Here is a 16278-nt window from a genome sequence, read left to right on the forward strand (position 1 = left end):
CGATAGCTCAAGCTCAGATAACTTAAGATTCACACGTCCGATGACTCAAATCTTTTATCTGGTTAAATGATATAGGGCTATAGTTAACAAAACGACCAAGATCTAAAAATTGTATCATAAAAATGTGGCTTAAAACTGAATAAAAGTCAATTTATGAAAGATTCTGGCAGACAACTACAATGCTTGGCGGGGATATGACGACGGGGGACTTGATTGGCTATTTTGCTTTGGTCATGCAATAACCTTAGCAAAGTCACACACACATCTCGCGACTTTGGACTTTAAAGTTCGCCATAAATCTGCAAATTGTTTCTGCAACACCAACTCTCCGAGCAGCAGAAGGCTCAGGCTACATTTACATTGCTACACTTTGGTTTAAAAACGAATATCTTTTGCCGTTTCAGAGCCCCTAAACCGGAGTCATTTGAAAACACTTCTGACCCCGTTTTGGTCTGGAATCTCCGAGGTTTGGTTTGCAGTCTCAACAGCCGCAAACGGAGACCTTTGGCAACACCAACACTAACGCCAATGTTTCGCCGCCTGATTGGGTCATGACATCTCGTTCTCTGAGACTAAGCTACTAACGTTACCGTGGCAACAACCAGCAACGGGCGGAGTATACGTGCCGCCTCCTGTTTACCCCAGCACGTGCATGCCCAGTATACAAGAATGTTCATGAGATATGCGGTTTGGGCACATTAGTTTAAATGGAGATTAGTTCTAAAAGTAGTTTTAAAAGAATACATTCAAGAAAAAAAATGTGATTAAAAACGTTGTCACATATTTCCCATTCATTTAATGGATAGATTGGGCTGTTGCAGTATCTGTACGATGTTGGAGAATCCCCCTTGTCAGTGTCTTTAAGCTCCATTAATCACAGCATAAGTCATTATAAAACTCCTTTAGACAGAGGTCTTATTGCAGGTAACGTTTTACTCATGTCACTTTTCTCATTTCTCTCCTCAAGGTGAATTCCAATAATAGATACACTGAAAAGATGATTAATCACATGGAACTTATGGCAGGTTCGTGATGAGTGTGAGTAATTGTCCTAGTCTTTAAAGTCCATTCAATTAAGAAAAGGGAGGCATCAATCTATAAATCTTTTCTTGCCAACATGTGTGAGTAAGTGACAGAGTTGGCAGGGTTAAAAGACGGCGTATCAAAGGCTTAGAAAGGAACGTCAAATGGACTTTTTCAGAAATTGTTCGGAAATTATGGCTTGAATATCTCCCTCAACGAATTTCTATTATTTTGACATCAGGTTCAATTATAATTTTTTCATCAGTCTACAGAAACTGGCATCACATTCACTTTACATCCAATGATGCCAAACTGTTAAATACTATTGCTCTCCAACTCTCTCTCTCCCCACTCCATTTTTTTTGCACTTTGCTCCTCGCCCGCCCAACACTGTGGCATGTGGGCCGTCGGACCATAACCGGCTGATTGTTTGTTCTATCTGAGCATGATAAGCTCTCTAAAACATGCCAATAATGCTATTGGCAGGGGACAGCTTTAGGGCCATAAACTGGCCCCTAGCTAAACTGGCCCCTAGCTGACTCATCAAGGAGTCCAGCTGAAGAAAGTGACAGTGATTAATTTACTGTACTACCATTCCAGACAAAAAGCTCTACAAACCTGGGCGGACTTGTTGTTGACAGAGTGGAGTTTTAATTATACAAGAATATTTATATGCAGAGCTGTTGCTGTTGGTTGAGCTAAGCCTCCATGAGCAACTCCAAAGAAGCTTTAGGGAGTACAAATTAGCTGACTGGCAAACTTGGACAGCAACTAGAGATAAATATGAATAGAATATAACACGCAAATGATTTGAGTTTGAAAATCTTGTGACCTTGGAAACAGTAGTCGTAGGAGTGAAAAAAGTCTTAATTTAAGGTCGACTTACTAGTTTTTTCCCCCTCTTAGAGCTTTCAACTGCTTCTCACAACCTTACTCAGTGGGCGTAGTACGGACAACTCGAAAACATAATGCCTCCGGCCACAGCGTTCGTCGGCATGGAGGGATAAAAAACAATCAAATCGCGTTTCTCTTTGTCAGGCAAACGTGCAGCTGTGCAGCAGTGACAGGCAGTTGTTTTTTTGGGTTTTTTTTCAGGACAGCTGAATAAATGAAAGGGGAGAGAGGGGGGAATGACATGCAGCAAAGGGCTGCAGGTCGGAGTCGAACCCGGGGCCCGCTGCATCGAGGAGTAAAGCTCTATATACTGTATAGGCGCCCGCTCTACCAAGTGAGCTATCTGGGCGCCCAGTGACAGGCAGTTTTAAAGCTTCTGATGCATATGCTGCTCTGTGTGTTACTGTGAAGAATTGTTTCCCTGTACCTTGTATTATGAGTCCCACATTGTTATTATAGGCAAAACATGGGGGGAGGGAAATTGAAATTCAAATCTGGCTCGTGACTTCTCTGACCTCACATCTCTCTGTCTCCCAGCATTCCTTTCACTCCTCAGAATACAGTGTGTTATCTAACAATGCAGAGATACAATAAAAGTAAGGGTTTGTGCTTGCAATGAATCTGCCCCTTTTTAAGTATGTGAAAAAACATTGATTTCTTCCATCCACATATCACCAAGCTGAAAATATGAGGGTGTTCTCTTTCTGCCTGTCAATATTCAAAGTTATACTGACGTCCTTTGCAAAAAAAATACTGTTGCAAGCAGTCGCTTTTGTGTATAAAAAAACTCAATACTACTTAAGCAACAACAACTCAGTGTGCAATGATGCAGCAGACTGATCTCTCACACTCTGATCTAACAATATGATAAATGAGGCTATTTAAACTTGGTGAGTCCATACACATAGCATTAGTTGGGATGACTCATATGGTGTTGTTTTCCACAGAAGCCATCAATAAATATGGGACGAGAGACGGCAGGGGACTGATTTCATTCTCACTTTGCCGGTCTCAAGAAATTATTAATGTGCATCATTTCTATCATGAATATGATTCAATAACCGGAACAAAAAATAAAGAAATGTCTCACTGACACAAAAGACAGGATTTTAGGACGTTGGGGGACTTACGAGAGAGTCCTCTCCAGCCGCCCTCCTGTGGAGCCGATGATTTCTCCCAGAGTACAAAAGGTCTGACCCAGAAAGTCCTTAGGGGGGGAAAACATAGAAGAGAGAGATAGTTATTTGCCAGACAGGACCAAGATACTGTATATTCCAGCCAACAGTGAAGTACCGTAAATATGGCATGCAGATGACTTAGCCCTCCTCTGCTCCTGTTGTCAAATTTGACCCATTTTCAACCAAATTGCCCCAAAATAACTGGGATGCATGTACGTTGTATTGGACCCATGCAGTGTTCTTCGCAGGTAAAATTAATTATTACTTCCATTGAATGTTGCGTGTTTTATTCAATTTCATAGCATTTGAAATAAACGGTTTAAATGGATTTAAAACCATATCTTGACTAAACTTTGACATAGACCAGTCTGTGATTCACTCAACATCCTCTGATCTTAACGATTAGTCAAAATAATGCATAATTTCAGCTTGTTTTCAAACTCAAAAATTAGGTATAATATCATTTAAATTAGGTTTATTGACCATGAATAAAAAATATACGTAAAAAAAGTCAAAGGCATCAAATGAAGGGACAAAAACATAGTAAAAAGCGAAAAAAAAAAAAGTTAATCTCTAAATTTTGATACAATAAAGTTCATGGTTGACGGGAAGACAACACAAGGGTTAAAGAACAGTTTCTTTGCTGTAATCTTTCCTCCTGTTCATAATGTCCCTTAAGGTATTCTAATGCTTTATTAAAGTAGGTGATCGGGACAAATGCCACAGTCCTTCCATGCAAATAGGCTTGTATAAATCGATGATTGAAGGGATGCTAGACGATTTGTTTTTCCTACGCCAATATAAAGGTGATTTTAACTTACTATCAAAACTAAGATGTTATAAAAAAAAAAAAGTGATGTTGGAGCAGCACATCTGCCCTGCTGAGTCCCGTTAATCAGCACAAGTGACAAATTACTTTGAAATCCTTAATTACGAGCCAGTTTGCCATCTCTTTTCCATGGATCTGACACCAGGAGCAGTCAACATTATGGATATGATTTGGATTGTGATATTAAAGATAATAACGGAACATGATGCTGTGATATTGTCGTACCAAGCACAGACTCTTAAAAGCTAGGCGTTGTTTTATTGAGAAGCCATTTAAATAGATTGTTTTTAATATTTAAATATTTGAAATAAAATGATCACACTTATTAGTCTATATCCACGACATTCCACTTCCGGGAATGCTACATTGCCGCCGGAAATTCTGTCGGATTTCACTCTTTTCGGCCGGAGGTCCGTCACCTTCTGCTTTCTTTGTGTTGGAATTTTAAACTCTGGTTGATTTCTGAGGACTATGGTTAACTGCTCCTCAGATCTCTGCAGGGTAAATCCAGACAGCTAGCTAGACTATCTGTCCAATCTGAGTTGCACGACTAAAACAACTTTTGAACGTACACATGTTCCACCAAAACAAGTTCCTTCCCGAGACTATTTTGCAGCAGCACCGTGGCTCTGTCCAGTGCTTAGCGCCACCCATGACGATTGTGATTGGTTTAAAGAAATGCCAATAAACCAGAGCACGTTTTTCTCCCATCCCGGAATGCTTTGTGGACTAGCCAGACCCTCCTCTGCAGCGCTGTGGAGGAAGGTCTGGCAAAGCGAGACTACACTCTCATAAATTTATTGCATATGTTTTTCTTGCTGGCATTTCACTGCCGTGCTGTGACGGAACTGCCCCACCTTCACCTATCCCACCGCCGCTACCCTGGCGATCTTGCCCATCAGTGATGTCAAGTAACCACAATTGTTGATATGAAAATAGAAACAATCACCCAACACAACATGCAAAAATGTATTCCAAAGCTAATATTACGTTTCTGTGACTGTGTAAGACAAATAATGAGGATATCTTCCACACGTACAGGGTTTTTAGTACAAAATGACCTCTTTTTGGTTCCCTGCAGTGTTTCCATGCTGAGCCGTGGCAGAGGGATAGTAACACAAAGAGAGAATTTGGTACAATGGAATATGTCCTCCTTAATTTCTAAGGTCCCATGACATGCTGCTCTTTGGATGCTTTTATATAGGCCTTAGTGGTCCCCTAATACTGTATCTGAAATCTCTTTCCCATAATTCAGCCTTGGTGCAGAATTACAGCCAATAGAGCCAGTCCCACAATGAGCTTTCCTTAGTATGTGCAATTTCTGTGTCTGTAGCTATTAAGGAGGAGGGAAGGGGGGCAAGGTGGAGGGTGGGGGTGTGGCCTTGACCAACTGCCACTTTGCTCGTTTGAAAGCCATGATGTCTCTCTCTCATGGGTGGGCCAAATTCTCTGGGTGGGCAAAGCAGAGAAAGGGGAGGTAACCTTCCAGGTCGGCCGTTCTGAGCTTTCATTTTCTCAAAGGCAGAGCAGGATACCCAGGGCTCGGTTTACACCTATCGCCAAACCTCACAAAGTGAAATTTTTATGCCATTGGACCTTAAAAACTCAGACTGCTGAAACGTCATATTAGCTTCATCTAAACTTTGGAAATTGTTTTGCACGGAATGAGAATTGTGGATTGAAATTAAAATCACTTTTAGAAGGAATCTCTTGTTGACCAGCATGGCAGCAAGGAACAGTTGCAGCAAGTAAAACCTGTTTCCAACTTCCAACGGGCACCTGACTATTGTTTAAGACAAACTTGAAAAAATATGAACGTACAGTATCCTTTAATAATGCCTTGCTTTTTACAATTCTTACTATTCGGAAATGTACACAACTCCAAAGCCCCTTTCCCACTGGACAAAAAACCTGCTAACATCTGGCTTTTGTCTTTTGTGGGAAAGGTTACAATCGGCATGTATTCCCGGGACAAATCACCATTCAGTAGTCACAGGTATTCATCGACTCCAGCCCCAATCGGCATTGTGGAAACATGACACCCGGGTGGACACACCAATTTTCGTGGCAATGTGAAAGGAGTCCATCGCCTATTTGTAGCCGGTTTTCCCGCATTTAAAAAACCTGCATGTGTGCGCTCATTTTGGTGGGAAATGGGTAGAAGACACCAGTGTGCTCAGATTACACACAGATTCCCATTTATTTGAGGCGCTCTTAAACTTTTTGAACATATGAGTTCATAAGTTAGCACAGGGGAACCAGTTCATTACAATTTATTAACATTAAACTGATTACTCATTTTTTACTTACACATTTGTGGACCTTGAGTGCTTTCATAAACCGGGTTAGGTAATGGGCTCAACAGTTATGAAAGACCATAAAATCAATAGGGATAGTAATAAAGGTATTCAAGTTATTAAAAGTTCCACTAAAGTGTAATCTCATCTTATTGAATTGTCACTTTAAATTGAACCTTAAATTGAGGGTTTAATTTCACATTTTATATAAGCATGCATTAACCCAACTAGGTCAAGCGGAGGAAGTCCTAGAGGGGTGCATATTGTTCTGGTGCTTGGTGACTTATTATTCCTAAAAGCAGCAGTGCATAAGGCAAATGTCAAATGTATGTTAGAAAAGGAAGAGTTTTCCCCTTCAATCAGCATTTTCATTTGAAGTTAACAACCAGAGTAAAACATATGGCAACATGAAAAAAATCAAAAGAGATGACATGACACAGAAAAACTCCTGCACAGCAACAAGGGCAGAGCACAATGGCTTGATGTCTGTCAGGTGTGGGCGAGCAAGTGTAGGTGCGAGAAACAAACTGAATATGTATGTAGTTAAATGTCCCGACGTGCACAATCTGCTGTAGCGCACTGTCTCAAAGAACAACAGCTGCTTTCACTTTGAAGTCGAGTTCTGAAAGTTGCTTTACCTGATCAGATGATGAAATACAGACAGACAAAATGAAGAACAAAACTACGTGGGAAGCTTTCCGGGTGAGAGCTGTTGGTGTTTGTCCTTGATGAAATGAGATGAAAGAATGGGAGAAAAAAACACAATCAAATGAAAGAGAACGAAACACAGACAAATCACAAAAGTCTCTGCTGGGGACACTGAAATATATTGGAAAAGAAAAAAGTGAAATGAATGAAGGCTATTACAATAATAAAGTAATCTGCATAGGTATACATCACTCACCTTCTGCTCTCCCACGTGAGTTGATTTGGTAAGAAGAAAAACAAGGCTTGGTCACAAGATGGATTTACAGTATACTAAACACCAAATCACCATCAGCTGCTGGCCTCATTCACTGTACATTAGCTTTAACAGTAGTGTGAGTAATGCTGAATACAATGCGATACATTTGATGGCTGATGGAAGTTGTCAGTGCTAGTCAAAACTGTCATTGGAGTTTGACATACTGTACTCACGTATTTGGAAATGTTACAGCTTCTGGAGTCCACATTGTACCTGCGAGAAAGAAATAGGTCATAAGACTGGAAGAACTTGCGACAATGCATTTAAAGAGATTTTTTGTGCATTTACATGTACCGATCCACTGGTATTAGTCTTGAAAGATTGAGCTTTTTACTTCCAACAGCAACAATTTCCTTGCTCATTTTTTTGTGTTGGGCAGTAATTACTGTGTAAAAATTCTGTCATAATGTTGCAGTTACTAACAATGCTCTATCAACATGGGGGCGTCAATATATTTGCTGACTTAGTTGATTTGGAGGGTTTATAGCTCGACTCAGGGGCTAAAGGAGGGTGAGTCAACGACTAAAATATATCTAGGTATACCAGCTAACTAGCTGGTAAGGCTACAATCAGTAGTGGTGGGCGGATCGATCCAAATATCGATAATATCGATAGCAACGTTGGTATTGATACGGATCAATACTAGTGTAATGGGATTGATACTTTAATTTCAGTTTCTCTCCAGTAGCCTATATGCACTGCTGCGGTTTCAGCAAAGAGGCGACCTGGCTGCCTGTGTGAGTGCCGCTGCTTTCAAGTTTCTCTCCTGTCATAGCGCAGAGCTGCCACACTTTGCTCCTCCTCTCCCTTCTTGTGATTCGATATTGTACCGTCACGTGACTCAGCAACGGCAGGCAAACAAACAAGCAAGCAAGCAGCCAGGCCCCGGCGGCGGCCAGCACCACACACACACAAGCAGGACAGAGACGGAGCAGAAGAATGGCAGAGAGGAAGAGGAGCGCCGTGTGGCTATATTTTCAGGCTTAAAATTAAACAACGGCAAGCTGTATAATTTGTAAAAAGGCTGTAAGATACAGTGGTAACACAACAAAATTATACAAGCATATGATAATTCTGTCCTTGGTTTTTAGATTATTAATGATCCAAATGTAAAATCACAAAAACACTTGGGGTAAAGGGCATTAAAATTCATCCACCTTAATTATTAAAAAGTATCTTATCAGTGATATTGGCCCTGTATTTACTTAGTATTGGATCGATACCAAATGTTGCAGTGTTGCACACCACTAACAATCAGGAATCACCTTGTTATGTTTGAGTCAGAGGGTGTTCAAGAGTTTCAAGAATTCACTGAGAGTTCTGGAGTACTGTAGCACTGTGCCCTAATCAGACTAAGCTAAGCTAATATCTAAACTTGCTTTTAGTTAAGCTAGCAATATCTAGCCTACGCTTATCTCTACAGATAGAAGAGACATGAAGTTTTGGAGTTTGTTCGTCAAGGTAAGTTTGCCAAAACTGTGTTGAGCAATGGAAAGTCACGTAACAATGTAACTTCAGCATTCAGGAAAAAATGCTTATATGTTTCTGTAGCTTGGGTGCAGAGAGAAAGCTCGAGCACTTTTTAACATTTGGGTTTGTGTATTGATTAAATGACTAGATATGTTAGCTTTAGAGGTTCTGGTAGACATATTTTTAAACTTGGCAAAAACCGTGCTAGCTAGTCGTTCCCCATGCTTCCACTCTATATGCTAAGCTGAGCTAATCGATTCCCAGCTCTAGCTTTATAATAAACACACAGACATGAGAATTGTATCCATGCTCTCAACATTTTCCCATTTTTATTTATATATTTTTTAGAATAAAATGACTTAAGAGCCAAGAATAAAAGAATATCGGGAAGTGTTAGCTTGAAACTCTACTGAGCTTATTATTTGGAAATTACTTTGCACTACAGGAGGGATGCTCTGAGTTTTGAATTATATAACACCAGCATAATAGTATCATCACAAACAATGTTCATGTTCAATCTGTATACAAGCTTCTGCCCTACAGACCCACAATAAAGCAATGAAAGCACATTTCTGTGTCTTGATTAAAGATACGGAGGCATGCAAGTGATCTTTCCTTGTCATTGATTAAGGACAACAGGTAGGTGAACCAAACAGAATAACCAAGTGGGCATACAGACACTAAATTAATCAGTTGGGCTATCAGGCAACCTTGGCAAGTGACTTTCTTTTAAATCTCTTTCCATGATTGGACATCTCAGCATTTGATTTTAGCAGTGATTGGCCTGTTCATTTATCCTATTCGGGCAGAATTACCTCTTTTTTTTTTACTTAACGGAAAACCTGCAGTGAAAGAAATTATTCAAATGTAATCAAAAGCATTGCTATTTTTGGTTTGGTTACTCTGAATGCATAGCATAGCATAACGTTTAGAATTAAATAAATTCAGATTCATCCAGAAAAAAGTGAATGAAAAATGGTTAAGACTACTTACACATCAAACCTTAGATTTTGTTTCTCTTCAAAGAAGAAATCCAGGACGAACTTTCTGACGAAATCTGGATTTCGAGTGTTATCGATTACCTCTGTCCTGCCAAACTACAAAAAGGAAGAAAGTGATAATTGGTGGTAATATCAGCATTGATTCATAAGTCAATGCATGTTATTAAGCTCACTATAAGAAAAATTCACCAGAAGAAAGAAGTGACTAAAATTCATGAGATTCAGCAGCAGCCTATTACCATTGTAACATTTCACACAGGATTGGAATCCATAAATACAAAATATGACCGCACTACTATCACACCTTGTGCTATGTGTGAAATCCTTTGTCCCTAGAGAAATCAGAAAGCTAAATTAGAGCCACATTTGACCCAGCTCTTCACCCGGCAAGTCCACAGAGTCCTGCGAGTCCAGCCTCCCTCCTGGGCCCGGCTGTCTGTCCATCTCCCTGACAATCACACCGGTAATCCCCCCGGTGGACTGCCAGCCTGGCCTCCGCGGCCTGGCCCGACTGCACCATGTAATGAGCTATTGATCTCGGCACTGCCTCACCGCAGTCTCAATACCTCGATTCGTGTCTTTAGTGCCCTGCGCACATAATCCCTGCTATCAACTGCGTCCCCAGACTGGCCATTACCAAGGCCTTGCAGGACTCAAAAGGAAAAACACATGATATTTCCTTGTATTGTTTCTATTTTGGGGGCTGGAGGCCTTTGGTTCATAATCTCACTCAGGCAGGATTTGGTTAACAGGTGCTGGGGCAAGCGTGAAGGTGAGGGAATTACTTTGTAACTGGGGGAGATTTTTTATCATTGTCCTAGAGTAAGCAGAGCAGTTAAAAAGACAATTTGTGGTTTCAGTATTAGGCAAATGTCAAATGGCTCTAACCTAACCCTTTGATTATTATTTTTTTGCTTGCTAATGAGAAATGCAAATCTGTCCCTCAAAGGACACATTTTTCATTTACAAATTATATAACAATTTTTGCCATAATGCTAAACAATATGTCAAAAGAAAACAAAGGAGTTGTCAGGTTTCCATTCAAGCACAATTTTGTGCTCATCGTGTGCATGGCTGATAGCGAGATGTTTACTCTGCTGATTGCAGTGTGATTCATGCCGTGTTTTTGATTAAGCCCTGCCACATGGAACAAAATAGGTGTGAGGTATCTTGAAGTGAGGGGATCAGCGGTGGCAAAGCCTTCACTGACACATCAGTGTTGACTTTGAATATGCTAATGAGTAAATACACAGACTAAAGACAGAATGTCATAGGCAAATAAAACGAGGCAAAATAGGGCTGACAGGGTAATGTGTGTGCGCCGCGGCGCCAAACAAAAAAAAAGAAAAAAAAAGGAAAACTTTCTTAAGTAAAAGTAATGAATGGAAAAGTTACATAACCCCGCCTCATAAAAGAGTGACAGAGGGCGAGACAGTAAAAAGCTGTGAGGAGCAGAAAGGGCATATTTGATGAGACCAAAGAAAGGAATCTCCCTTCTTTTTCTGGCCCTTAATTAATGATATGAATTCCTTTTGTCTAATAATGAGATCCTTTTTATATATGAATTCCTTAACCTTTTACTATTAATTCATCAGTTTGGGTGAGGTATATAAAGCTTTTATTCCCTATCTGAGTCCATTTCAGACAGTGGTTACACTCCTGTGGGCAAGTGAAGAGGTTGACACTTTCAATTTTCTTCAAAAATGTTCTCAGGGTTTGCAGTGAGTTGCCTCTGGACTTCGTCTTAATAACCCCCGTTCTTAGCCCTGGCTGAAAGTCATTAGCATCGAGGGAGAAACTCTTGAATTCAATAATTTAGCATTCAGAAAAGAAAAAACACTGATCTGGCAGACAGTTAGACACTAATATTGGATATTGGGGAACACTTTACTTTTTTTAAGTTTTCTACATGAGAGTGACATGACACTGTCATGAACACATGAACCCTAACTCTAACCCTAACCCTAACCATAACTTGTCATGACAAAACCAAATGACACTTACTAAAAGAAGCGTTATGTCATAAACATTTATGACTTGTTTATAATGTTTTATGTTGACAGCGTCATGTCACTCTTATGTAGAAAAGTTCAAGTAAAGTGTAACCCGATATTGATATTGAAGAGAAAAAGGGTACTTAACTTACCTCCCTCCATTCTTTGGTTCCCACGGCCTGCAAATACAACACGACCACTGGGAGCGAGAGAGAAAGAGGAGAAGCCGAAGGGGAAGAAAAAAGAAAGAAGCTATTCAATTTTAGTGATCAGCCCTGTTGGCAACTGCAGCACCTGACAGATATTGCAACACTCAGGTAAGGAAATCAATGCAATCCGAAACATTTCCATTGGATCTAGTGTAGCTAAAAGCAAGGTCAATAATCCCTTAATAAAACAAAGACAATTACGACATTCGATCTATAATGAATAACCCAATTACGATAAAACAGGAGTACAGCTGAACTTTAGGATAATGAAATCATATTAACACAATGTTGTTGTTTTTTTACATTCACACTTTTCTGCCAGGTATCCCTGCATAACAATTAGGGGTGCACGATTCAGAAAATGTCACGATTCAATTATCGATTTTTAGGCTCAAGATTCGATTCAAAATCGATTTTCAATTCAAAAAAACGATTCTCGATTCAAAAAACTATTCACAGTATGTAAATGTAGTTACTTTTCCCCCATGGGATTGCACTAGACATAAATATGAATTGATTTTTGGAATTCTATTAATCAATTTTGAATCAGTAGAGCTTGAATTGCGAATGACAATGGTGATCCCCTGACTTTTCATTTAGCACCATCAGCAGGTCAAAAAACTTCACAGGTCTAGGGAAATATCTTTCCATCTACCAGATAGACTGCCACTAACGTTTGGTACAGATATTTGATTCCCCAGAGGATAAATCCTAATGACTTTGGTGGCTAACTTTACATTTTGTTTTATGACTAAATAGCTTCAAAATTAATGTAATTACCCAAAGCCTCAACTGTACTTTGTGTACATGCTAACACACTAAACTGAACTATTACATATAATGCAAGAAAAATAAATATCTTTCATTATATATATATATATACACACACACACACACACACACACACACACACACAGATATATATATATACATACACACACACACACACACACACACACACACACACACACACATATGTACATATACATATGCACACATATATATGTGTGTGTGTGTGTGTGTGTGTTTGTGTGTTGTGTGGTGTGTGTTGTGTGTGTGTTTATATATATATATATATATATATATATATATATATATATATATATATATATATATATATATATATATATACACACACACACATACAGAGAAAAGATAAATACACCCTTCAAGCATATGACCTAAGCAATTTCTATTGCCACCAAAGCATTTGCCATTATATCTGACTTTTTTTGTTATCTTATACCACCCTCTGACCAATTATTACAATTATGATTACTGCTAGACACGAAAAACACATTTTGACCGGTTTTATTTTTCAAACAATTTGGTTTTCTTAACAATGAACGTTACAGCCTCACAAAGTTGTTAGCTTGGCGATCGCTTAGTGAGTATCAACTTAAAAGGACCAGTGTGTCGGATTTACTGGCATCCAGCAGCGAGGTTGCAGATAGCAACCAACTGAATACCCCTTCCCTCACCCTTTCCTTTTTTAAGCGTGTAGTCGAAACCCACGGTGGCCTTCAGGTATTGAAAAACGTAAAAGGCCCTCTGAAGCTGGTGTTTGGTTTGTCCGTTCTGGGTTAGAAACATGGCGGTGCATCCTGACACCCCCTATGTAGATATGAAGGGCTCATTCTTAGCTAACAAAAACATAATGATTCTTAGTTTCAAGTGATAATACACTCATGAAAACATAATTATAAATATTATATTCCATTTCTCCTAATATACCCTCCTTAATCCTACACACTGGGCTAAAAAGTTAAAGTATGGGTCCCCTGACTAGCCATTATTTGTGCTTCACCGTTTACAGAGTCCTACTCTGGTTTGTTCACCAAACCTTTGTCTTCTGAGGATAAACTTTGCTTTGAGTACAACTGCATAAATATGCAATAAGGCAGAGGCAGCGCAATTATAACCCACAAATTCATCATGTTGTTATGTTAAGATTAAACATATGTGAATTATTTTGTTTAATCAAACAAACAACACTAAAGGCTCTAATGGCATGTATTAATAACTGGCCAAGTGTTGTTTGTGTCTAGACGGGCACCATCAGCCACTGTATGCTTTTGTGAAGTTTGGACACTAGCTCTAATGAACTTCAGACTGTCTCGACCGGCAGACAATTAAAACCACATTTTCCCTCCTAATTAGCAATTAACAGAGGGGAGATAACAGAGAAAGGGCAGCAGGCAGCAAACCTTTTGGGCATTGTGTCTTTAGAAGAAAACTATCTTTTCTTTGTCAGATTGTTAACCATACGGGAGGCATACAGTGCTGCTTAAAAGGGTATTACAAGTTATTTACTTTGTGAATCACACGTTAGCCTTCAATTAGGTTACAGAACAAAAAAACAACACAGACAAAGACACTCCAGTGGTTAAATTAGCTTGTATCAAAGTCGTACCCCAATACTCTCTCTGGCCCAGCAACTGAAATGATGCAGAGTATGTCTCTTTATCAGACATCAAAGTTACAGGACCTTGATGTTTCCCCAAGGTTGCAGAGTGACATCGCCTCAGCCCGACAATGGGCTCGGACTAATCCGCGTCGCGGCTACATCGGCGCCGTCCGTGTCCTAAGAACCTGACTGATTGCCTGCTTTATGGAAAGTGACTGAGAAAGGAAAGAGCCCATCTGGTCAGCCATGGAGAGACCAAATCACTAGGCAATTCGTTGTCTCTCCAATTCCTACTCCAACTACAACTCCTGACAATAGTCTGGCTGCAGGACGGGTACCCAGGTGACTCTTAACATGAATGAATGGGAATTGAGCACAAATCATACGAAGTTCTTAAGTAGAAGAGAGTTCTGCTAGGACAGAAAAATTATGGATCCCCTGCAAAAAGGCATGCAGACATTCTGAGGGGCAGTGGCTATTTCTTTTTTAATAAAAAGGGTACCACCACACCCACTGTAATGTCCCAATGCCTCCTCCTGAATGCACCTCTTGTCTATGCCTGCAAAACTACTTCCAACCTTTACACATATGGAGACAAACATACTATAATGGAGATAAAGTACATAACTACTTCCCTTTGCTGCTTCCCTCAGCTCTTTCTTCCTCTGTCTTGGTCACCTCTTTAAAGGGGGGATTGTAACTGCAATGTGCAGCATTATATAATTTTTCAAAACCACCAACTTGCTTTCAGGTAAATATCAAATATACCTGCACAGGAAAGCTCATAAAGCTCCATATTACAAGAAAAGCAATACAAAAAATAGAATTACATCTAAAGCTAGTGCTAGCAAAGATTACCCAGATAAACATTACTATGAGGCTTTGTGTTATTGTTATATAAGGCAACAATGTATACCTACCAGCAATGCAATTGTATGCAAAATAGTCTGGATCATAGGAAGTATATTTCCAGGATAAAGCCTGACAATCAGCACATAGCACACGTGCAGAATGTCCGCTTTCTGTGTTGTCGTTCTCAAAATCCCTTTGTTACGGGAAACGACAGCCTTCAAGCTAGCAAGCTACACTCTGAAAATGGCACGTTTTGAAGAAAATCTGGATTGTGCAATTAGTCAGGCCTGCTTGTTTCTTTCGGGGAATGATTGTAAAGATTTACAAAGATGCATCTCATAACCCTTAAATTGCCACCTCGACTCCTCCATTTTCCTCCCTCCCTCCCACCAGGGAGGAACGGGAGAGACGCGAGGAAATCACGGGAGGAGAGAGGAAACGAGGACATCTGATGTTATTGTCTGAATAACAACATTTATTTTCGTGTAACAGAAGTACTTGGTGTACTAAAAAGAGCTGCAGCAAAGACAACATATTGTATTATTAATAATTGCAATAATCGGATCATTTATATTTATAGATTTGGTCCAGAGGGGCACTTCTTTCCACAGCGAAAGAGGAAATAGGACAGCTACTCAAATTACTTCAACCACTATGTGTGCACATCCTTGACAGAAAAAAATTAATGCAATGCACTTTTTCACATCTAATTTATCTTTTTTCACAGATTGCTACAGGAAGTAAAGAACATGTAATCTACATGCAAGCCCATTAAGGGACATTTCATTTCCTTCTATGTCAAAATGTCCATCCAATTAGTGCGTTAAGTGTAATTGAAAGTGGCAGAGAGTACTTTCGGACTCAACAGGCTAATGCCAGGCGAGCTGACAGCAGTCACCTGTGTGAAGTTTTTTTTCTTTTTCGACTGGAGTATTCTTGCTGCTTGTCACTTGGATTTGCACTGCAGGAGAATATAATCAGAGAGTAGGCATACACAGACAGGATGCCACAAGCTTACTTACAGGCTGGGGGCACAAGCTGCTCGCTGTGAGGAGAGGTGGTCGGGTGTCAGGAGTGTGGGGGGAAGGGGGAGCTAGAAAAGGAGGACTGAGGGAGGACAAAATGGAATAAATAAGGGGAAGGTCAGGGAGGGAAGTAAT

The 16278-nt window shown here is 39.9% G+C and overlaps 1 protein-coding gene across 1 annotated transcript in view; it reads right to left on the reverse strand.

The window, feature by feature from the left end:
* Positions 1 to 16278, reverse strand: part of cpne9 (copine family member IX) — a 98002-nt gene that overhangs the window by 56362 nt on the left and 25362 nt on the right. Inside the window, exons 3-6 of the mRNA XM_039801739.1 lie at positions 11803 to 11849; positions 9649 to 9752; positions 7359 to 7398; positions 3048 to 3127 (exon numbers count right to left, since the gene is read on the reverse strand). Coding sequence (XP_039657673.1) covers positions 3048 to 3127; positions 7359 to 7398; positions 9649 to 9752; positions 11803 to 11849 — 271 coding nt within the window. The remainder of the gene's footprint in view (positions 1 to 3047; positions 3128 to 7358; positions 7399 to 9648; positions 9753 to 11802; positions 11850 to 16278) is intronic.

The sequence above is a fragment of the Perca fluviatilis genome, chromosome 5, assembly GCF_010015445.1.
Source record: "Perca fluviatilis chromosome 5, GENO_Pfluv_1.0, whole genome shotgun sequence".
NCBI lineage: Eukaryota > Metazoa > Chordata > Actinopteri > Perciformes > Percidae > Perca > Perca fluviatilis.